The sequence below is a fragment of the Columba livia genome, chromosome 6, assembly GCF_036013475.1.
Source record: "Columba livia isolate bColLiv1 breed racing homer chromosome 6, bColLiv1.pat.W.v2, whole genome shotgun sequence".
Taxonomy (NCBI): Eukaryota; Metazoa; Chordata; class Aves; order Columbiformes; family Columbidae; genus Columba; species Columba livia.
The window spans coordinates 21488620-21511894 of NC_088607.1; the positions used below are offsets into that span (position 1 = coordinate 21488620).

Below are 23275 nucleotides of genomic sequence, written 5' to 3' on the forward strand. Positions count from 1 at the left end.
TCACAAGGATTCACTGTCAAATAACACTGGACAGAGCAAGCATGAGCTGCTGGCTTTGAAAAGCTTTGAAATTTCACCAAGCAATTAGTTCTGCTACCCCAAATGCCTTACCTGCTCTAGCATGTAAACAGAGCAGCAAAAGTTCTCAGGTAAAGCCCAGACATGTGGAATGATCAGCTCTCACCAATTACAACAATAGCACTGCTCTGTGCCCTCTTCTGTCCCCTTTGGCTCCAGGCTCCCGTACTCTACCTCACTGCCAGGAGACATGCAGCAAGAATCCTTGGCTCTAATTCAGCAGATGCAAGGAAGAAGTCTTGCAAAAGCTTAAACTAAGAACCAGAAAGCATTCTGCTAGTGAGACATGGTTCCAGGAACATCTGGTATTCCAGCACGACAAAGCTATCTGTTGGCTGGGAACAGCAGGTGCATTTTTGGTTTTGGAGGGAAGTCAACTACTCTGTCCTGCTTGATTCTTATTTTAGGAAACTAGACTCTACCACAGCAAGTGTAATAAAACACCTGACTAAGAAAGGGTTAACAGTGTTCTTGGTGATGTTCAGAAAAACCAAAAGCACAAACAACTGTATGAACTTTACTAAGGCACCAGAATAAATGTCAGTTCCCTGTTAGCTGCTATCACGATCAAACTGCTAGTGATGACCCAGTGAACTAAATTCGTGACCATCATGATTACGAGCTCCCCTGGGTTTCTCAGTACTTCGGAAGCCACCAGCCCTCTGTTCTCTGTTTCCCCTGCCTGTGTCAACATCCTCAAATTGCAGTAAAACACAGACCCTGAAATAGCATGGAGCACACAAGGACCCTGTCAGAGCACAACAAAATAATAATCATGTGCTGTCTCAGTATAACAGGCCTGAAGGGACTGTATGATGCCAGCAGCATTTCTGTTCAGCTGTATATCCTGTAATCCAAGCCCCAGGGTTTTCTCTGGACTGGTTATACTTCTTAAGACCACCTGAAAGGAGACCAGACTGCTGGCAGTTCACACTACCTTTACAATCATGTCAGTTCTGTGCTTCTGAGCTTCTGGTCACTGCATTTGGAAACATCAAAGAAACATTTCCATTTGATGGATAATTTGTCTTCTGCTTTTATTTAGCTTTTTTCCTCCTTCCAGCTGTGGTAATGTTTAGTACTTCAGAGGTTAAATGAAGCAGAACATGCTGGAGCCATGTCAGTATCAACATTACTTAAGTGGAATGTTTTGTGTGCCCTGTTTACCTGCCCGGGATGAAATCATTAGCAGATTTAGGGTCAAGAAAGGATTTTCCCTGAGCAAACTAACAGAGATTTATGAACATCCTCCTGCCTTCTGCTGTAGCATAAGGCACTGCCCTTTTTCTAGAGCCACCTGGAACTTTCTTTAAGGAACTCTCAGCCACTGGCAATGCTCTTGATTTCTTCTAACCTTGTTTTCCAGCACAGCAAAGCTGGAGTATTATGAGAGGTTTTCAGTTAGAACAGTGGAAGCACTATGCAATTTCCCTTCTCTACAATGGAGTTTCACACAAAGTCCATCAGCAAAGATGCCATGAAAGCTAGATTTAATGCAAAGTGAAGGGCTACAAATAAAACAGTCACTAAATCAACATTATTTTCTTAGAAATTAGCTAATGCCAAAACTCAGTGGTTCTTTTGAAGACTGTGCTGACAATCACTTCACCCTCCTGTCCTTGTGGCTCAGGAAGCCAGTTAGCATTATCTCACTGCAGCACTGTGTCATAGGTAAAGAATCAAGTTCCTAAGTAGTGCAGCAGACATCCTAGAGAGAAATCATTGCCTTACATTACATTCAGATTCAGAGACTGTCAGGGAAAATCACAAAGCACGGATCAGTATGGCAGTAGAAAGTGACCTGTTGTACTTTCTTCAGTATTTTTGTTTAACTAAGTTTAAATGTAAGTTTAAGCAAGTAAGTTTAAATGTAAAATAAGAACACCTACACTGGAGAATGAAGTCAGAAGCCTTTCGGTCAAGTACAAATCAAAAACCTTTCTCTTTAGTACCAATGTTCAAAGACATTAATCTATTTTTGCACCACATCATCTGGCTCCTTATTCCACAACTACTGTGGTTACTCATGTTTCATTCAGAACATCTATAATTCTCTTATTGAAATTCAGTAGCCTCTCACTTCCTAAATAACCCACTTAATGTACATGTTGTGCAAAAATAACAAATCTGTACAAAGAATATCTGTGAATGAAACAAACCAACCAACCAACCAATCAAAAGCCAACCAAAAAAAAACCCAAACCACAACAGTCCCATGTGATTCATAGGGACTCTAGATATGCTAGTCATCTGCTGTCTCTGGAGGTGAACAAGCAGACCAGTACTTGATGTTTGACACAAGACAGCAGATGAATACAAAGCCATCAGCATGGAGCACGTTTGTCAACACTAGCCCTAGATTGGAACCACGCAAGGGATGTAAAAGTTGTACAAAGTTTAGATTGTAACTTGGATTAATGAGGTTGAAAGAAACAGACATCTAGACAAAGAATGGTTTTGCTGTAATCAAGACAATCTTTTCAGTCGTCCTTATGATAAAGCAAACATAGGAATAAGCAAATCAGTATACCAGGCTAGGCTGTTAATTATCCAAGTCTCCTGGTATGCTTCCCATTTACAGGTTTGATAAGAGTAGGGAACCTGCCCTTTTTGAGGAAAGTACTTGATTATCTCCATATAATGCAGACTAGATCCAGTGACTTTCTCACCCAGAAATCAGATGTACCTAGCTTACAAATTCTGCCACAAAATTTCTCAAACACCTCTTGCAACTATTAGCATGACTAAACCAGAACAGATAATAATCACTGCTGTTTCTGCAGAGTAGCAGGATTTTCAGTAACCATTTAATTCTTATCAGCACAGAACTCGAAATTTCTGAAATCTGACCAGTCATACAAATAGAAAACAAGGAGAACACTCAAATACCCATTTGTAGTGTATTCCGAATCTTACCTTCTTTTTGTTCTTAATCTGCATAAGTTCCTGAGGGCTTGGAAGGATACAAGAAAATCGAGTAGGCTTCCTGGGGATACTCTTCTCAGCTAGAAGGACAAAGTATCATTATAGTCAAACCTATCCCCAGAGTAGCACTTAGCACTCTATAGCATCCCATCATAACTTTCAGTCATGGAGTCTTGCTACTATATGCTGCCCTGCAAATGGCAGTCACACTCCTACTATTCAATTACTACATTACTCCCACTCACGTTTTCTTCAGCATAATTGCATAGCAGCTTCTTGTTGAGGACAATTTCACATATCCACAATAGTTAATTTTCTGGCTACTCTGAGTACCTACATTACTGATCCCCTGGACAGCCCTTGACAACCTTAAAAATAGTAAGCACTGGTACGAATTTCATACACATTTGCCCCAAAGTGACCCATCAGATCTAACCTCTTCCCGGAAGAAATGCAACAGTTAGTAGGCATATATAGCACACACGTAATAAACAAATATTCACCACATACCTCCTTCTAATTTTGAACACACAAAGCTACAGTGGTCTATAGTACAGCGGGAGCAGTCAGCAAAGTCAGGACCATTCTCAGCATATGCACACAGTGTCAGGGTACCGTGGAGACTATTACCTGCCTCACTTCCTCCTTCCAGTTCCATGCAGCCATCCTTCATCTGGTCAGCCATAAGGCACCCACTGGTGGGAGGACATACCCCAGCTGGCTCTGAGACTGCACTGGAAGATTTTCCCTCACTGAGTACCCTCTCATTATCTGTAGAAGTTAAAATAAAACAAAACAAAAAATAATACACAAACAAATCCATAAGCCAAGGAAAAAGATAGCAACAGAGAAATAATGAATTGATTACTCTAAATTGAATGTGCTTATCCAAAGGAGTTCCCCCAGTAACTGTGATTCCTCAGTATCCTCAGTGTTTTGTCTACATTAATTCCATGGCATGCCGTTCTCCTGTTGTGATTGCCAGTCTTGACATGGTCTTTATAGAAAGCTTCATGAGGGGCACATTGTAATATCCATAAATTTTACAAATAGCAATTTTATTAACATCAGTGTGCAATTATAAAGCATGCAACAGGAAAACTGAAAACATTTAAGGAGCTTACTATGTCAGATACCTCAGCTACCAAAATAAGATCTGCAAGTTTAGCACAAGACTAAACTTAATATCAAAACATCAAAGAAAAGGGTCTTACTATTGCTTGTTTCCTTGGTGCTGTTCAAGGTTTCCAGGTTGGATTTGACAACTTCCTTCTCTTGTTGATTCATGTTACTCAGCACTTTGGCCTGGCAATGTGCCTCAGTGCTATCTATCACTGTCAGCAATGCTTCCAGAGACAGCAAATGGACAGTATACAGCTGTCCAGAAACTGGGAAGGCATTCTGGGAAATAAAATAAGTATTAGTCAACTGTCATGCCTCTTTCACCATAATGAGGCAAGGAAGTTTCCCACACAGCTTGGAGAAACCTAAAGCATAAAACTGAACGCACAAAACTTTTAACACAAAGCTTTCTAGCGTGTACTTAATGGTTTATCTGCTCTGACATTATTAAAGCATCATGGCTATTCTTTTCTCTTCTGCTTCCAAATGTTTAATGGTCTTCTTCATCCCTGCAGACCATTCACCCCAAATCTTTCAATCACTCCCATTCTGAAGTTCTGCACGTGCACATACCCTTGTCCTGAGCCCCTGGCTCCCCGCTCTGCACCCCACTGCCCACCCGCCTCCCGCCGCAGGTCAGCACCTTGGAGAGCAGCTTGGTGAGCTCCTCGAAGAGGTTGGCGCAGTAGTAGTCACAGTCATAGTTGATATAGAGCTCGGTCACGAAACTGGGGATCCTCCACAGCTGAACAATGGCTTCCAAAGCCATCTCCTTCATTTCATAGGGCATCTTGGGGTTTTCCACAGTGATTATTTCCATCAGCTTCTTGACATACATCTGGCAGAAACATAGGGCAGCTCAGTTTAAGGAAAGAAAAAAGAAAGCAGGACAGTGAATAGCTTTGAGGACTACAGAAATAGATTCAAGCTTCATCTTCCCACATGACATCATCTTTAATTATGGCTCATTCTGAAGGAGGCTGTAGAAATGTTTCAAATGGTTCTACCATTCAATCCACCTGGATTTGCTGTTCTAAAAAAAGCAGTAGGAAGGCAGGCAGTGCAGTCCACCAGTCTCAAAGGTATTTTATTATCCAACAAGAAAAGGCCCACACAGCCCGCCCATAACCCACTGAGGCATTTATAAAAAGGCAAACTGATATTTAGACTGTATCTTACTGCCTAGATATGTGCATTTAACTGATGCCCAAGAAACTATTACTAGGCACCCAGCGATACTCAAAAAACTCACCTCCAGCTGGAATTTCAGGTGCTCTCTCATGCTCTCAAAGAGAAGAAAGCACACCCTGAGGGAGGCTGCATACAGATTGAGCCGTTCAACACTCAGTAGCTGAACAAGAAAGAAAAAAAACCTTTAAGAATTCAAAAGGCTAGTCATTATGTGCTATAAATAGAACCACTATGGCACTGCAGGCATCATCTAGCACAGCCTTAAGATCCACACTTCACATCCCATAGCAACAGTATTTCGAAAAACAATCCCTTATTCAACCTCCTGGTCTCAGTAGTGAGGATGAATATACTTAACTTCCTTCTGCTTGTGGTAGCACTTTTCCCACTACAACTTTGTTCTTTTGCCAAGTCCGCAGATATTCTTGGTGAAGAAGGAACCTGGGAGAAGGTTTGCCTCTAGGATGGTGCTTGTGCAATTAACAGCTTGGTTCTCCAAAGGTTCTGCCTACTACTAAGCTGGCAACTTGCATCCATGATTACCTCAAAACCAGTTATATCAAAACAGTGTTATCCTACAGGACGAGTTCATTCAAATCACCTGCATTCTTCTTAGTTCTGATCTGAAGAAAATAGCACACAACAACCTCTCTGGCTTTGCAACAGCACTGTTTCATTGGTGCAATTCAGAACTCTCACTGCAGTGCAGCAGAGAGCTTATTTGAAGACTGAGACCTGCCCAACCTCAGACTGCTGAATTACAGTAGGCTCTTGCATGCAAATTAGTATCTGATTCCCCCAGTGCCACATGCCATGCTAGCATAAACCAGACTCACTTGAAATAGGTGTCGACACAACTCTTCCTTCACCAGTCCCAAGAGGGACTGGCAGTTTGCAATGGGTGCTGACTCCAGGGCAACAGTGAGCAGCTGCAGCCCCATGTGGATCATCACCTCAGAGTTGTGGCGGTCATGAGGGTTGGTGAGCGAGATAAGAAAGCGGAACAGTTCTCTAATACATGGTAGTCCATATGGGACCAGCGCTGCTCCTAAAGGAAAATGAGAGAGATTAGCACTCTTAACTTTGCTTTTGCTTTTTGCAGCTGCCTAACAAGTGTTATAAATAAAATTGTAACAGACCAGCTGAGGAACAGGAACAACCTTCTTAGCAGAAGTGGAACAGAAAAGCGGAAATGAGGAAGGACTTTAGCAACATTGCCCACCTCTCACCTTCTTTTTGGGAAGACTGAGTAAAACGCACTCCTCGGGGATTTACATAGTCCATGTCATGAACTGAGGCAGAGTCAGAATGTTCTGCTATAGATGTGCACTCCTCTAAGACCTCAGGAATAGACTCGACAGAAGCCGACTGGATTTTCTCCTCTCTCAGACTTTCATTCTTCATTGATATCAGTCATTTGAGAATGAGAGAAGCAAAACAAGAGTTAACAAGCACTAGACAAGTTAAAAGGCAGGCTTATCTGTTCATGGTTCATTCGTAACTCTGACAACTATACGTCACACATGGAAGAGCCACGGGAACACAAAATTTAAGAGAAAAGAGTGCCTCCAGATAATCTGCAGCAATGTCTACCCTTTCATTTCCATCTAGTTCTTGCCTATTTTACATAACTCTCAGTTGCAAGACTAAGGACTTGACTTTGAAGATACGCGTATAACCAATCAGTTCTTACTGCCCCCGAGGTTAGGATTTGGCTCATTTTTTGGCTTTAAATGCTACATAACTTCAGCACACGATTCCTATCTATGCCTTCTTAGCATTTTTACCACTTGGAATATCTGCAGATCTGAAAGGTTCCCTGGAGCTCTAATCCATCTTCTCCACAGTATTACTGTTGCAGGGGAAGTGGAGACAACACGGAGGAAAACTTACTGGCAAAGGCCTTGGTTCAGGTTAGTTATATTTCATAGCAACAGCAATGCACATGCACAAACACCAATAGACGAATTTCTACAGACTCAAGAAAAATGGTCCATTAAAGATATTAAAATGAGTTATCCTGCAGATTTCTTCTATGTTTCTCTTTAACAGTTTCTCCCTTAACTAAGGTTGATGGTATTGCCAGGAGTACAACTAGATATGTAGGTGCACAGGTGGGCTGCACAACTTCTGAGTCAATGGGGATGGTCTCAAGAGAAAACAATGAATGAATGAATGTGAATTTACAAATCACAGTGAAGAATGTTTTATTCTGACCCTAAGTCTTGAAAGATAATATAAACACTATGACCAAAAAAAAAGAGAGTAAGTGCTAAATCCACAACTGATTATGCTGGAAGCCACAACTTTTCTTTATCAAGTTATATCCATGTACCTGTAATTCAGGCTGATTACTATTTTCAGTGACTTTGGCCTCATTTGAAGGCATTCCTGCGTTAAGTCCCAAAGGAGTGACTTGGTCCAAGTCTGTCAAGTCCTCTTTGGAGGTAGTCTGTGAGGACAATTCCAAACCACTGTCTGTAGCAGGGCTGACCGCAGATGAAACATTTTCTGAGCTCCCTGAGGAGCTGGGAGAAGGAGCATCTATGAAAGTAACTCCGCTTGCTGATGAGAAACAGAAGCAAAAAGATCATGTAATTCTGTCCCTCAGCCACAAGTTCATACATGGAATAGAACAATAAAGAATTACTTTGATTACTGCTTCACAGTACAAATGATTTCAGATAGTTCTGCATTAATGTAGAGAATGTAGATAAATTAAGTTATCTTTTGCCAGGTGTTAATGAACCAAATAGACGAACACGCGAGATACAACAGTTGGAATCTAACAGACTCAGCAAATAAGGTAACTCACAGTTACATAAAGGGTGCAGAGGGCTTCTATAATTAAGAAGAAATCTGAAAATAGTCCAAAAGGTGAACTTTACTCTTTGATACAACAACACAACCACTTTAAAGACTTGCATCAAGGATTAGTCATTCCTTCAAAGTGAAAACTTTTAACTTGATTTGAAGGCAAGACCTACTTCTTTAATTTTCCTTAAACAAATAGAGTTGCAATAGAATTTAAATGAGTCTGAAACAGAGCAGTGAAGTATTTTCGCTTTTTCTGTACATGAGATAGTGCTCCAAGAGCCTAAGTTTACCTTAAAAAGAAGCCCACATATTTGCAGCTCTTATAGTTCTGAGGAGAACTTAAAAATGTAAACCAATTATTTTAAAAAATAGAAGATACGCTGCAGGGCACAGTTATGAAATAAAGGCACAAAGTTACATGACGAATTTACATCTGAAATGTGTATGGTTTTGCACAGTGGTGTTTTACTGCTGACTTGATTTTCATAAATGCCTTAAAGAAGTGACAGGACATTACTTGATTTTTAAGAAATGAAATTAAATACATGATCAATTTTGTAATCCTTCCTTCTTCACCTGCCACGCCAGGATTCTGGCCTAGAAGGCACAATTAATACATTACCTAGCACTACAAGGTCAGAGTTAATGACGTGCTTTGTAACACAATTCAACTTTCTCTCTAAAACGTTACAGGAGTTATAATACTGTTTAACATAATTTAGTATCTATTTGGAAACTTAAATATAATTATTTATGTAGCAATAAGTTCTCATCTAGATGGACATTCCAAGCTACTAATATATGCAATCTGATCACATTCATTATTTTCTTAGTTTTCACCAGTCACACTGTTGTGTAGAAACACATTTGGAATGGTTCACGCTACACTGAATAGTTTCCCGTAACAGAATAAGTGTCAGAACTAGGTATTTTACATAGCTATTGTTTCAACTTTGCTCTCTGCTTCCTTTCTCTAAAATGTTTACATCTAAGCTGTCGAATTGTAGAGTAAACAAGAGACAGAGTACTTTCCAGCCAGAGAGACTCCTTTATCCAGAGGAGAGATTAAAAACAGTTTAACTATTTAGTCTACTCTTATACACCAATAAGATATGGAAGCCCCCCAACATTCTATTCTTGAGCTCGCAGCACGAGCCACATACTGTATCACTGCTGCAGGCTGAATCAAAGTACATGAAAAAAGATTCAACCGTCTACCCATTGGTTTCCTGCACACAATCCCCTTTCTGGTACTTTTGATGTTCCCTCTACATTTTTCCCCCCACATAACTCTTCATGCCTTCTTACCATATAACAGTCCCTATTCTTCCCATAACAGTCGCAAGCACACCCCATATTTCCCTGTCCTTTAATGAGTGTAGCCTTTTATTCAAATTTCACACACTGCTTATGGATCACACACTGGGTACACACTTTCAGTCTTTACATCCTTGATACCTAGGTTTCTGCACATCCCTCAGTTCCACCTGCATACTTCCCCCAGTCACACTTCACTCTTCCCGTGTTACCACCATACCCACACCCTCTGGCACATCCTTCAGAAACATAGGAAAGAATACGGCACTTAAGTCAGCAATCTCTGTTGCAGAAAACCTCCCAGCTCCATTCCCCTCCCTTTAGCTCCTCCTCTCGCCAGTGTTCTTGTTCTTAGTCTCTTCCATGCACCTGCTGCACCCTCCAACTCCTCCATACCACACGGCTGCCTGTAACCTCAGCCACCTCTCCAGGTCCTCATTCCGTTTTGTACAAACTACCCCTGTAAGGCACGCTGAAGACAGAGAAATGCTGTCAAGTTCACCACAGGACCACGCTTTCCTCCATCGATATATATTCCACCTCCTTCAAAACCCTCTCCTGGATCTGAAAAGCTATGATATATTTTATTGCTATAGTCACTGAGAACTAATATTAAAACCAACGAATGCAGAACAACATGTTAATAGAAATGAAAAAAGACAGATTCAACAAAAGCTCTAAATGGCATGCTGTCTGGTGTCTGGAAACAGATTTCAACTTACCTGTGATGTTACTGGCATTGGCTGGCGGTTGTTCTGTCCCAGGAGAGACCTTAGTTACATGGCGAGGAGGCCTTGGCGATCTCTTCTGCTTTTTCCATTTTGATGATTCACTCATTCCTCCAGCTCTCATTTTCAACTGAAAACCATAAATCATTAAGAATATCATTATAGCAAAACCACATAGCACAGTGGATTACACAAGCCAACCCACAAAGACTGTCTCAAAACTCTCAAAGATGGACAACAGTGCTCAAATATATCACACAAATTAATCAGCGCCTCAAAATCATGCAAACCAGCCCCTGAGTCCCCACTGCTCGCTTATTAGCCAACACCCCACACCTGAATCAAGGGACAATTTACTGCAGTTACTCTGCTATAATATATACCTAAGAGTTCAGTTATCACAGCATTCCTTCTTCCCTATCAATACATCCTGGCTTTGCATTAGGATAAAGAAACCTCTTAGACCCAAAGGCACATTCCCAATCTCTTCGCTTTTGCCAATGTTTCCAAACTTCTAGAAGGCATCAACGAAAGTACATAAGCAAGTACTAGCTAGGTTTGATGTTCGATTAAAATCTCACCATCTATAAAGAAAGGCAGAGAATAAATCCTGAGCATGCAGTCCCACGCTGCACAGTCTGCAGCTCTGTCACTTATCTCTTGACTCAATTCAGCCTTCACCTTGATGGCAATGCCATGTTCACCCTCCTCCAGGTACCTTTCACTACTAACAAGTGTTTCTCTAACACATCACTCACTCCTGGTGCATGACACATTGCAAATATGACCCTAGTGGTTCAGAAACAAACCATATTCTGCTTTCACCTGCCTTCTATCATTACTTCTGTTCATATCTAAATTGAACCTAAACCTCGACACCCTTCTTGACCAGATCTTTGATGGAGCAAATGAGAACCACAGTAGGAGCAACACAGACTGTGTGGCATTCGCTGCAGTGAGCTGTTACTGCAGGCACACACAGACGTTCCAGAACTTCTAAAAACTATACGATATTTAGTCACACTGACAATGACAACAGCAGGCCGGAGACCAGCTTCCTTCTAAGGTAAGCTACTCTAAGTTCAGGATTGCACTGACTCTTGGGTTTGGTGCCTGCAGTAAACTTTCCTGATGGTGTCAGATTTCTTCAATCCGGGGTGAAAATCTAATCACTGAGCAGGTACCTTGCGTATGGTGGAAACCATTCAGCAAGCATCAGTACAGGTCTCTACTTGGCATTCTTCTTTGTAAATTTATCACAGTTGAATTATATTTTACATTATGATATTCCTTATTTCTTTTATCCCTGGCATCAGATTGAGATTTTCTAGAAGACAGCTATATTCCTTAGTCTCTTCCTTTTCTTGCAACTTGACTCCTTCCAGATACTCCTACTCTTAAATGCCAATAAACCATCTAGGTTCTGCTACTCTTTTTCCATCTCTCTTTTTCAGCGAGAATTCTACCTCGTACGTGGCCTGTAATTTTTCTCATTTAAACAAAGCTTGTGAAAATGTTATGTGCCAGGGTAGTAAACAGTTTGTGTCATTCTTCTTTGCACCATAAATTCTATTTGTTTGACAACTAATCCCGAAGATTTAGCTACGGTACAGTTTCCTTGAGCTTGTTAGCTAACGACAGACTCAGAATTACTTTGCTCCTTGTTATTTCACAGAGTGGCTGGGGTTGGAAGGCACCTCTGGAGATCATCTAGCCCAACCCAAAATTTCTTCCAAATTTTGCAGCAAGAATCTCCTTCTAAATCATAGCTTCTAACAAACACTTATATGACAAGCATGCACTTAAAACCCCAAAATTTTGTAGATTTCAAAATGTTTTGAAGTGCTTATGGATCACAATCCTTTCATGTAAAAACTGTCTACTCTCTCATCTTTCCTATTCAGTACTTTATAGGGGTATATAAAATATGTGTTATCTTTCATTCTTGCCAATTCCTCATGTTTCACCTCTATTTGTTTCCTTTTCCATTTAAAAGTCTCTCTGAGCCTTCAATATTACCAACAGTTTTATTCACTAAAGTCTTAAGCTTCTAATTAGACTGGGTAGTTTCATTTTACATACCAACTATTTCAGAAATAGCCATATTTATTTTTCTCCCTTTTCAGTAACTTATAAAATCTGAAGACTTATGGTTCACTGTACCAAAGAACTTCAAGTAGGAAGGAAACCTGGAAGCATTGTGTGTTAAACCAAAGAAAGCCTTTCATATCATTTCCAATCAACAGATTTGCTTCTAGCTACTATATCCTGTTGCCAAGATTTGCCATGTAAAATGTTACTTGCTAATGAAAATGGGGCAGGGGGGGCAAGCACAGAACTGAATCAGTAAAATGAAGCCAAGGTATTGCAGAAGCCCAGGAGCTAACCGTGTTGGTCCGGCTCCTTTACCCCCATCCTGCCAGAAGGTTCAAGCTGACAGTTAATCACTATTTCTTGATCTTCTCTTTCACACAACACCAAATACCATCTCAGCTCAACATCAGCCCTTTCACAAAAGCACTTTTCCTCAGACACAATATCCATTTTTAGAGATTGTCCTGTGCTTTGTATTAATGCCAAGATTTCTCATCTTGAGGTTCCTAAGGGACGTTTGCCCATCTGTCATCATTTTGACGAACCTGTGACATCTTTCAGAGACTGAGTCACAACAGCCTCACATGGATGGGAGACCATTTAGTCAGGGAAGCAAAAAGACTCAGTTGATTTTTAAAGAATCCCAATCATTAAATCAAAGTATAAAGCATTCAGACAAGAATCTAAGTTTATTTTGGCTTTCGGCTGTGTGGGTTGGTTTGGGGTTTTTTTTGTTTGACTTGGGGGAGGGATTTTTTTAAATTTCTTTTTTTTTTTTTTTACAATTTCACAGACAAGTGAGATTACCCAGTACGTCTTTTCCATCTTGTACCATCTAGTATTCCACATTCTACACAAACAGTATCCTGTTATTAAGCTTCACAGCTTAAAAAAATGCAGAAGCAAACAGAAATGCTTAATAGAAATGTTTCACCAGTGTCAAGGGGCTATATGTTGTTTTAACAAACAAACTGAGTTTGGGAATCCTAAAACAACACATGTATCAAAGGACAGTAAAATAACATCTTTCATTCTATATTGCGTATTGAATTAAAATGTAACAATTCCATGACTTCTTGTTTTTTCTGTTAGTATAAAAATGTCAAAAAAACTTCTACAAATTGTCTTTGACTAAAGGAACTATCTCTAATGCCTGTTTTTGCCACCTTCAATAGCAAGGCATTTCCTGATTTCACTAGAAAGCTTGGCTGCATGTTAGTAGGCTGAGATTTTAAACCTCAGGTTGCCTTCTCGACTATATGCAGTAGGAAAATTGCATTTAATAGATCATGAAAATATCCTGAATTTTAAACATCATCTAAACCTCTCATTCCTTCACCAGTGTTCAGTGAGATTATAGTTGCGTTAGTTTTCTAATTATCGGCATCCTTCAGATTCAATTAAACTTGCATTTCCACAGTAAAATACAACTGAAGCTAGTATTTAAAAACCACTTTTCAGAAATCAGAGTACAGAGTAAGCTCAGAGCTACTTAGAACTCAGTACGGATTCCATTACATTTACGTGAGTTACCTTTGCATAAATAAACTTTTTTTGTTTTCTACGTTTTGTGTGCACAGGAGTCCAAGTGCTTCCTTTGATAGATGAGGTTTTGATAATAAAACTCCAGCTAGGAAGGTGAAGGAAAACTTAATACTACAAAATTATTTTTAAAGGGTCCATGAGATCTCACTTTTCTACAAGCCATCTTACCTGCACTCGTTTGTTTTTCCATAAGATACTGTAAGCCTCAAGAGAAAAGGGCAGGGGCCAATGATTAGTAACTAAAGTAATTATACTAAAACATGAACTCATTCTAGATGCAGCATGGAACTGGTCAGCACACCAAGTAGCGTTCAAGACACAAAAGCATGCAGAGAGAACGCAGTCCATGATCCAAGTCCTGGAGACACTGCTGCAGTCCAGTCATCTCAACTACCTGCCTGCACTGCAACAGCTAATGAAGGTTACCTGGGGAAATGTATTTATGTCTCTTAGGCAACTATGAACATAATCCACCCCCAAAATTTGTGAAAATGCAGGTTTGGGGTCCTCCTGACTCCCACCGCAGAACTCAATTTTTAGCTACAATGCTTTCTATTGCAAAGGGTAACATTTCTTAGTCTTCCCTTCTGTGTAACTCTGCATAAATCTGTGAGTTTCCAGCCACTGTCTTTCCAAACTATCCTGACCACAGACACAGGACAAAGGAATGGCAAACACATCTCTAAATGTTCTGTTCAGCTCCTTTTCCACCAAACAGCACTAAGGGCAGACAAGAACTAAAGTTACCTTAAGTTTATGAACCAACATAGCAAACTGAGAAGGGTCCCATCTAAGTTAGTTTCTCAGGGTTTCTATGATCAGTCTAAAAAACCAAATCTGCAGGCCTACAATATTTGTTTATGAGTATCTTCTAGTGGAACTAGCAGGGGCTAACATATTTCATAATTCAGTTCAGCCCCACTCATCCCACATTAGTAAACACTGTGCTGAGAACTGTGTTTCATTTCAGAAGAAACATAGCCAAAGATATTGAAAACGTACAGCAATCTCCTTCAAAAAAGCTTTAGAGAACACTGAACTCTGTGGTCCTGTGCCAGGTAACAGAACTCAGAGAATCACCTTGAGTAAAACTGCCTCAGGCCTTCTCGGTCAAGAGACTCCTCAGGTATGCTGCTACACCTACCACCAAGATCAACAGCCTTCGGAGCCTTGAGCCTTCAGAAAGCAGTCTACATTTTTGATGTTTCTTCATTTTTTCACTGTCATAGAGGACTCAAATCTTGCCCATGCCCTCCCACTCCCTTCCTTCAGAGGATGCCGTGATGGTGTCTTAGGTGATACTGACCAAGACACTGAATGCGGCAGCAGAACAAGGGTCTCTACCTCCCAAGCCTGCCCCAGCTGCAGCCACAACACTGCAAAGCAACCGCTGCATGCATCATCCCCCAAAGCCATGCTGTGTCAAATGAGTGGAGGGAGATTTGCTGCACACAACAAAACTACTTCTCAGATGATTTTTACAAGAGAAGGAAGAGGGGAATAAGGTAAAAAGGGAGAAGGGAGAGAGAGACCTTCAGGTTCTTAAAGAGCAATACCCTCTCTAATTGGTTCAGGGCTTTGGGCTGTTCCCCACTACTTAGCTCCAGTTTGTTGAGGAGACATGAAGAGATCTGTGAAAGACAGGCAAATGCATGGTTTACACAAAGCAAAATAAACCCAAGGAGAATAACCTGGCAGAGTGCAAGGCTGCAGGGCAGACTCCTGGCATGCACAGCAAAGGGACGGTACAAGGTAACTGCACAGATCAAGACACAAGACAGAGCATCCCTTAACCGAGCTGGGAGCAGCCATCCCTTGATAAGAGTAGCTCTCCTAAATTCAAATTCACCTTCACATTACACCTTCTCTACATAGACTAGACCATGAAAAAACTCTGATAACCTGCAGTACCTTAGCCTTCCTTAGTCCAACTTACCATCATCACAAATCTTGCCACTTTTCTCCCACAGCAAGGGAAACAAGCAATCATTAAGTTACTACACAAGAACAAAAGCCCCAAGCTACTTTCAGATTCCTACAAGTAAGCAGTCTCTCAAAACACTGCTATACCGGCTCTGAAATGTACGTTTACCCAATGTTGCTACTTTTCTCAACTCACTAAAAATAAAAACAGAGTGGAAGTTATAGAGTTATAAACAGTATATTCAGCGTAAGTTCAGAGGTGGTTTTTTCTTCTCTAGCACTCTTTTTCCTATCCTGTTGCTCTCAAAAGTAGAATCCTGTATCTTTACTGACATTCTTTATATGGAATATAAAGAATATATGTATGTATAGAAGTATATATGGAATTCCTCAAGCGGACCTCCCTACACCTAAGAAATGATTGCATCAATAATCACCTAAGGTCCCATTTATGTTGTCTGTCAGCCGCTACAAACCTCACTGTATAGAGGGAGGTGGTTATATTGAACAAACCCAGACCTTCCACCCTCAGAAAATTGTGTACATAGGGAAAGGGAGAAAAGGAATAGTCCACTTTGTTTTGGCTTGTAATAGAGAAGGCACTGCTCATGTGAGCTGAGGTTTTCGCTACAGAGTGCCACGCCCCTTCTAGAAGCCACCAAAGCTTTTTCTGCAATAGCCCAATTTCATAATGCTTTCATGCTGTTTCACCAGCCTCAAAATGTTTCCTTTCTACTTAAGGTGAACTGGACAAATACATGCTCAGAAACCAGTATTAGACCTGCAGTGAATTAAGGAAGACGAGAAAGAAGCTGGAGAAAGAGCAGAAGACAGCAAATGATCAGAGGACATCACCATCGGGCCCCACAACTTGCTGGGTGTTCTAGTCCACAGCAGCTGATGGCTGTTCCCAGAATCCAGACTGACTCACTTAAGCAGCAGTATCATTAACAAGATTCACTACTGGACTATGTGGGATTAATCCCACAGAATTAATGAAGCTACGTCCATTTATGCGGTTAAACATGCTCTTTCAGTGAGCTGGGGACTTGCAGAAACGAGGGTGAAAACAAACAATACAGACGTGAGCGCAAGCCCAAGACGAGCAGAACAGCCACCACAGTGCTGAGTCTTACCTTCTTCATGTTCGTTCCCATGTAGCTTTTAGGCTCCTCTTTAAACTGAGGCAACCTGAAAGATAAAGAACAAGCAAAAATACATACACTTTCCCGGGTTAAGAAAAAGGGAAAAAAAAATACACTGGTCTTTCCAGTCATGCTGCAGATACTAGAAAACCAAAATTAGGTTTTCTCCACAAAACCAGACATTCTTAGTTTCCTCTCCTGCCAAAATCTGCTGAGGGAAAAATAAACAAAGAAAAAAACAAGTAGAGATGAGAGGTGCTTTGCATGCTATTACTCCTAATGGCAGTTTTGCTATATTGATTTTAATTGTTAAAGAAGCTGTACTTACATGACCATTATTTCAGTGTACGTTTTCAGCAATGGACTAATTAGATTGGTTCAGAACAGGTTTTTTCTGATGCTGCTAAAAACAGCTGCTGAGCTACCATGTCATCCATGTGTACATGTTATTACTAGTCATGGCAACCCTCTTCATGAACTTTGTAGAAACCCCAGTAGTTATCCTCTATTCTGCATCATATAACTACAACTATAGTACACGGTGGGCCTAAGTTTAAGGTAAATGCTTTGACCTAAGCAGTCCCCGTCTCAGAAGGAGGTAAACAGCTCTCACCTGTGCTACCAAGTGACAAATGCGTACAGCTCTGCAACTTCACATACCCTGCTCTCCCTTCTGTTCCTTTACTACACTTCTATCTTTGCTTGCTGAAGGGATAAAAGCCTTCCAGCATAGCTTTAGCTGTTTCTTTTTCTGGAAAGCAAGATGGCCAAACCATCCCTGCAGTTGCTGTCTTTGCCTTGCTTCTATATCCCAGTGACCAAGGGCACAAATGGTGGTGCTGTCTCCAAGCCTTATCAAGAAGGACAGAGGAGAGGATACACAAAAAGTAATGAATACACATTAAGTAAAATTCACATATGCATTTGGAGAAAAAGCAATGTGATCTCTCCTCTTTGGAAAGACTGATTCTGACTCTGCCCCACATTTATCCAGGGCACTGCGTGACACAGGGTGGACAGAGGGAGAAAACAAACACCAAAAAAACCCCCAAACACCAAAAAACAACCAAGAACCCACTGGAACTGAGTGTGACAATGGGGAAAAGTATTATGAAAGCTGTGTTTAACAAGCTGCCAGTTTTACTACAATCCTTTCCTACTAGAAGTATTTCTATAACTGCACATTTCCTTTTTACAATACCCAGAGAAAGTCTATGATTACTTCACTATCTGGTGAAACAGTTTGAAGTTAAATAACTTACTTGAGTTTAAAAAAGTAATCTTAATTGCCCGAAGGGTGCTGAAAAGGGCAGAACATTTGTCTAAGACATATGATCTCAAGAGTTTAAAATTCTCTTTGATACGTGAGGTCAAAGCTCTCAGCTTGAAATCAACATGTGACTATTCAACACCATTTTTACTCTCTCTCCTGAAGAGAGCTATATTTTTTAGAGCTTTTTTTTTTTTTTTTTTGAGTGAAGTTTGCATTCTCTGTCCTCAAACTGGTTCCCTCTCCTAAAGCTCTTCATTACTTGGCTGTCCATCTCTCCTCAAAGGACACCTTAAACCAGGCAACCTTCCCTACCTTTGTCTCCCCACAGTCTGACAGGGTCAGCCTAAGAGAAGAGTGCCAAATCCTTCATCCCCTTCCACCTCTAAATAATGACCACTCTGGATGATTTTTCTGAGGGCCCCTAAGTGGGAGCATAGAATCCTTCTGTCCTTAGAGGGCCATCTTGGCAATGCTGAGGCAAACACAAGCAGGTTTACCTTGTGAAGAGCAGCTGCACCATGTCGACCAGAGTGTGCTCTGCAGATTTTCTCAATAACTCTGCGAAGACAAAAACAAATAACACAGGTGTCATTACTCAGTGTGATATTATCAAGAGGCTTCTTCAAGCAGACTCCCCTCCTAGCCTTGTTTACAGAGATTACGGCAAATTTATTAAAACCAGCTCCAACACCGCATTACTGCAAATGGGCACGTAATCACAAGGTGGCGCCCCAAAGCTGGAGAAAAAGAGCAGTCAGAAGTTGTAGAGTGAACTAACAAATTTTCCATGAAGTTGTAGCAAGACACAATAATATAAAACTCAGCAGCTTTCCACGGCTGCATGTTCTACAACAGAACTAGTTAATGCTGAGGAAACTCAATAATTTCCTAACTACAGAAGTATGAACAAACCTACCGCTGAGTCTCATTTCAAAGCATATGCGGAAACAGGACTGCATAATCTCACACACAGATTCATTGGTGAGGTGGGCTCCCACGGGAGTGAGCAGCAGGGTCCTCAAAACCTGCAAAGAAAAGCACACAGTCCCATAGTACAATGACACTTCCACGTCTTTCCAAGAGGAGGGTGGCTTCCTTCAGATGGACTGCCACGAGCAGAACACTGAAGGGTTTTCCAGGAGTCATTTCAAACCGAATGCTGTGCTCAAGAAACAGACAAATTAGGAGATAAGAATGATCTCCCAACCCACTTCTGAATGAGACCTGATATACTGCATGCTACCTGATACTTAAATTCAGTAACTAGCTATTTGCTTAAAACTACGTAGACTGAAGATGTGTACAGTTCATAGGTTTGTCTCTGCAAAGAATTTTTCTCAAAAATAAGTTTGAGAGCTCCATATGCTTCATTTACCCCTCACCAACACAGACCTAGCAAAAGGTAGGGTTATCAACACTACCACATTATCAGGCCCTTAATTTAAAAATAATTTCATTTAAGCTTTTAATTATTTTCATTTGGAAAAGATTTTACCACAGGTATATGAGCCATCTGTTTAAAAATAAACTCTTGTCACTAAGCTCCTACAGAGTCAAAACATTGCTCCCTCCTCCTCATCTCCATGTAACAGGATATGTTCCAAAACAGGCAGCAACCATTATGGTAATTGCCATTTCTCTCCACTTACCTGTAGGATTTTCATCAGGACAACCTCATCACTTGCATGATCCGTGCCCACAAATCGGGCATGAGTGACAGCATCTGCCATGTTCTCCATCCCCTCCGCTGTGCCCTCATGGCTGGGATCTGAGTAACACAACAAAAATACGTGGCAGGGAAAGGCTGCGGACATCTTACCTCCTCTGTGGGGAGACATCTACACAGAGATACTTTGTTGCCATCTGCTTCCTGAATTTGTGTGACTGAGTCGACCCTACAAGACCAAAACTCACCTCCCAGTGACAGAAAAGAGTTTTCAACTGGGAGCTTTCAGAAAGACACTATCCAGAGTCCATTTACGTTTGCTAAAAGATGCTACCTAACAAAGAAAATAATCACGATTCAGTTGTTACTGGCTCCATATTTTTTTATATGTTAATTTGTAAGACTATGTTCCCTACAATACAGCACAATCAGCTGTTAAAAGCATCCAGTTGCTCCCTGGAAATGAAGAGAAAATAGTTTTTAAACATAGGGAACCTCAAATTTACTCCCAAGAGGAGAAAATGCCAAACAGGTTCCACTAGATTGAGAGGGAAAAATTGGCTCTTGTTCTACATCTCTCCCAAGGAATAGGAGCTGGGGAAGGAATGGACCAGTAGCTTTCCCCAGGGACAACAGCAGACAGACACGATCACAGTTTAGATATCAGAACTGCAGGCCTCCCGCTTCAATCATTCATCAAGGCTCCTTCTCTCTGTTTCAGTCTTCTGTAGCTACAAACAATGGTGCAGTTGAGAGAATGTTTAAGACGAGATTGTTGCTAGTAACTGTATCTTGTGCCACATTACAGTGGCTTCGGAAAAGCTGCCTCCGGCTTTGATTTCATTCTCACTTAAACAACACGGCACTGGGCAAGAATCTTGTTACCTTCCTACCTAAACAGTCATTAGGAAAGAAAAGGGACAACCTAAACACTAGTTAATACCTCATTAATTGGCAATGGGGCCTCTTGAACTCCAGCAAAAATGAAGCCAACAGAGGAACCAAGTGAGACTTTGTACACTTTGCAGAGAAGCTTTTCAGACTCCCTGTTTGACTCCAGCTGTGTTCACACCTCAGAAGGGCTAAGCCCTAGGCATTAAAGCAAGCTGCCCATGCTGTGGTCCAAAGAGAGCAGCCTCCACCATGTTGTGGGGATTCTGAAGGGCTGCAGGATAAGAAACCCCTCATAGTTGCACAACTGAAATGGCATCTGTGTACTTCAGAAACCCATAAATCTGCACAGGAATAGCACTTCTCCTTTGCCACCTCTTACACATCCCTATTAAGAGCAGAGCTTGCCCACTTTTGACATAGTTGTCTCACATGCATCGCCCCAAAAAAAATCTTACATAGTTGAAAGCGAGTTCCTCTCCTAGTTTGCTACTCAAACCTCACTGAGCTATCAAAGAAGCTATCAAGGAGTCTGTTCTAAGACCAATCAGTCTTTTTTTTTTTTTTTTTTTTTTACCTGCTTCAGCAGCAGCACTCAACAGGATACCAAACTCTGATACTGAGAAGCATAAGATAAGAGGCCTGGCAGTCAAAGGCAGTTCTCTGTGTACCTTTGATAATGGCTTATAATCCAGTTAGAAGATACCACTCTTCTACCAGAGGCAATAAAATCAGCCATCTGTTAGTACCCTGTGCCCTTTTATTCACAAATGGAAATCATGGCTTAAACCACTGATCGTGATGCACCGTCATTCTAAATTGTCTCAGTCAATCAATCAATCAATCAATCAGGTGAAGATCAGTGGTGTTACACTGCCAGCACCTCCGATAGCATTACTGTTAAGAAACCTCAACAACTACAATGGGCAGCACCTAAGTGGCATCAAGAGGAAAAAGCCACTTGCTGCAGAAAAGGCTCCCACATGCAGAACACAGATTCATTTCACTGTCACCATTTTGAATAGATGTGAGTTGCTGTAGGCTTAGGAATACATTTAGCCATAGTTATGGATAAATAGTCTGTGTGAAAAGAAAATGCCGGCATGTTGTGTATATGGTTCTTTAACAGATGTGTGACTACTGCTTTGCTGTTCTAGCCCCTATCTTCAACAGTAACAAAAACACCGCTCTCCCAGCACACATCACGCCTGACTACTTCAGTCCTGGCTCCCTGGAACAGCTCTACAATTCAGGTCAATTTATAAAGCCCCTTGAGTTCAATTAAAAGTACAGATACTTTTGCTTTGCAGAAACAAGATACAGAAAAGATCAACTTGCTTTGTTCCCTAGCGAGAAAAGAGTACAAAAGATGTGCCAATACCTGCTCAGAATCACTGAAAAAAAAAAAAAAAAAAAGTGTGCAGCAAAACATCAGTTTGAAAATGGTCACCTACAACACAAAGATCTGGAGACCTCACCTAGGCTTACACATTTCATATGGGGTGTACTCTCCCAACAGGAAGGCAAAAGAACAAGCAGAAAACAGAAAATCCATGCTCCCAACAATCAGGGAAAACTAGAGGCCTGCTCAGTAACACCTTTAATGGAATTTAAAAAAAAAAAATCACCAAGGAGACAGAGAAGGTAAAGGGGAGAACAAGCTTTGAACTCCCCTAACAGCAAGTCTTCGCACTAGAAGCTAGGCAACAACTGCTTACTTACAGATATGCTGTTTTCAGAAACACTAGGCAAAGTTAACTTCAGAAACAGAGCCAGAAGCTGCTGTGGACACACTGTGATAACAAAAAGAGCATACACCTTTTCTGGGGAAAAGAACACATACAATTCTGAAATTCAGCCACTAGTCTTCCTACAGCTAAGGTCTGAGTGCATCGAAAAGGCTGACAGCTAGCTAGTGCAAAACTGCTGAGTTAGGAAATAACTGATCAGATGGATAAAAGTCAATGGGAGTTTACTGTGGTCACAGAGGTTTTTTTGTGCTTAGAAATTATTAGGTAATAATACATCAACTATAACTCTTAAACCAGTAGTACCTCAGAGCAGATGATAATCTCTGTAAGGCTAACTTTTACTACCAAAACACATAGGCTGGATATCAAATAATTTTATCTAACTGATCTGTGATTGCACACCAGACCATTAGGGAACTACTGCATCCAACAACCTCAGAGCAGATCTTTGCAATTCAGACTACTGGAGATCAGCAGTCTCAAAAGCTACTCAAGAATTATTCTTTTCTAACTGGTTTTAAAATAGCAATACTGGTCTGAAAAGTAGACAGATAACCACCTGCTCATGTGTGACAGAGTAAGAAAAACAGTGAGATGGCATGACGACTAGCAACGAAATGCATTGGAAATAGGAAAAGAAAGCAGTTTTAAGCAAAGATTATTATCAGAGGCGTTTGGCCCTTTCAGTGACCACTGGTTTTCGACACAGTGTGTAGAGCAAAAGCCACCCCACTCACCAAACAGACACAGCTAATTACGCTTTTGAAAAAAGTGTTGGTTTCATATGTCAATTATGCATCCCCAAAATG

The 23275-nt window shown here is 40.9% G+C and overlaps 1 protein-coding gene across 3 annotated transcripts in view; it reads right to left on the bottom strand.

The window, feature by feature from the left end:
• The window catches only part of GBF1 (golgi brefeldin A resistant guanine nucleotide exchange factor 1), a 106914-nt gene that overhangs the window by 21066 nt on the left and 62573 nt on the right, over positions 1-23275 (bottom strand). For 2 of the 3 annotated variants that reach the window (XM_065067475.1, XM_065067474.1), the window contains exons 5-17: positions 19808-19926; positions 19075-19183; positions 18656-18716; positions 16877-16931; positions 10173-10308; positions 7652-7881; positions 6546-6714; positions 6153-6364; positions 5378-5476; positions 4769-4963; positions 4218-4404; positions 3634-3774; positions 2995-3083 (exon numbers count right to left, since the gene is read on the bottom strand). In XM_065067475.1, the coding sequence (XP_064923547.1) occupies positions 2995-3083; positions 3634-3774; positions 4218-4404; positions 4769-4963; positions 5378-5476; positions 6153-6364; positions 6546-6714; positions 7652-7881; positions 10173-10308; positions 16877-16931; positions 18656-18716; positions 19075-19183; positions 19808-19926 (1802 nt within the window). Of the gene's footprint in view, positions 1-2994; positions 3084-3633; positions 3775-4217; positions 4405-4768; positions 4964-5377; positions 5477-6152; positions 6365-6545; positions 6715-7651; positions 7882-10172; positions 10309-13985; positions 14103-16876; positions 16932-18655; positions 18717-19074; positions 19184-19807; positions 19927-23275 lie in introns of those variants that run through there. The other variant, XM_065067476.1, reaches the window with a different exon arrangement.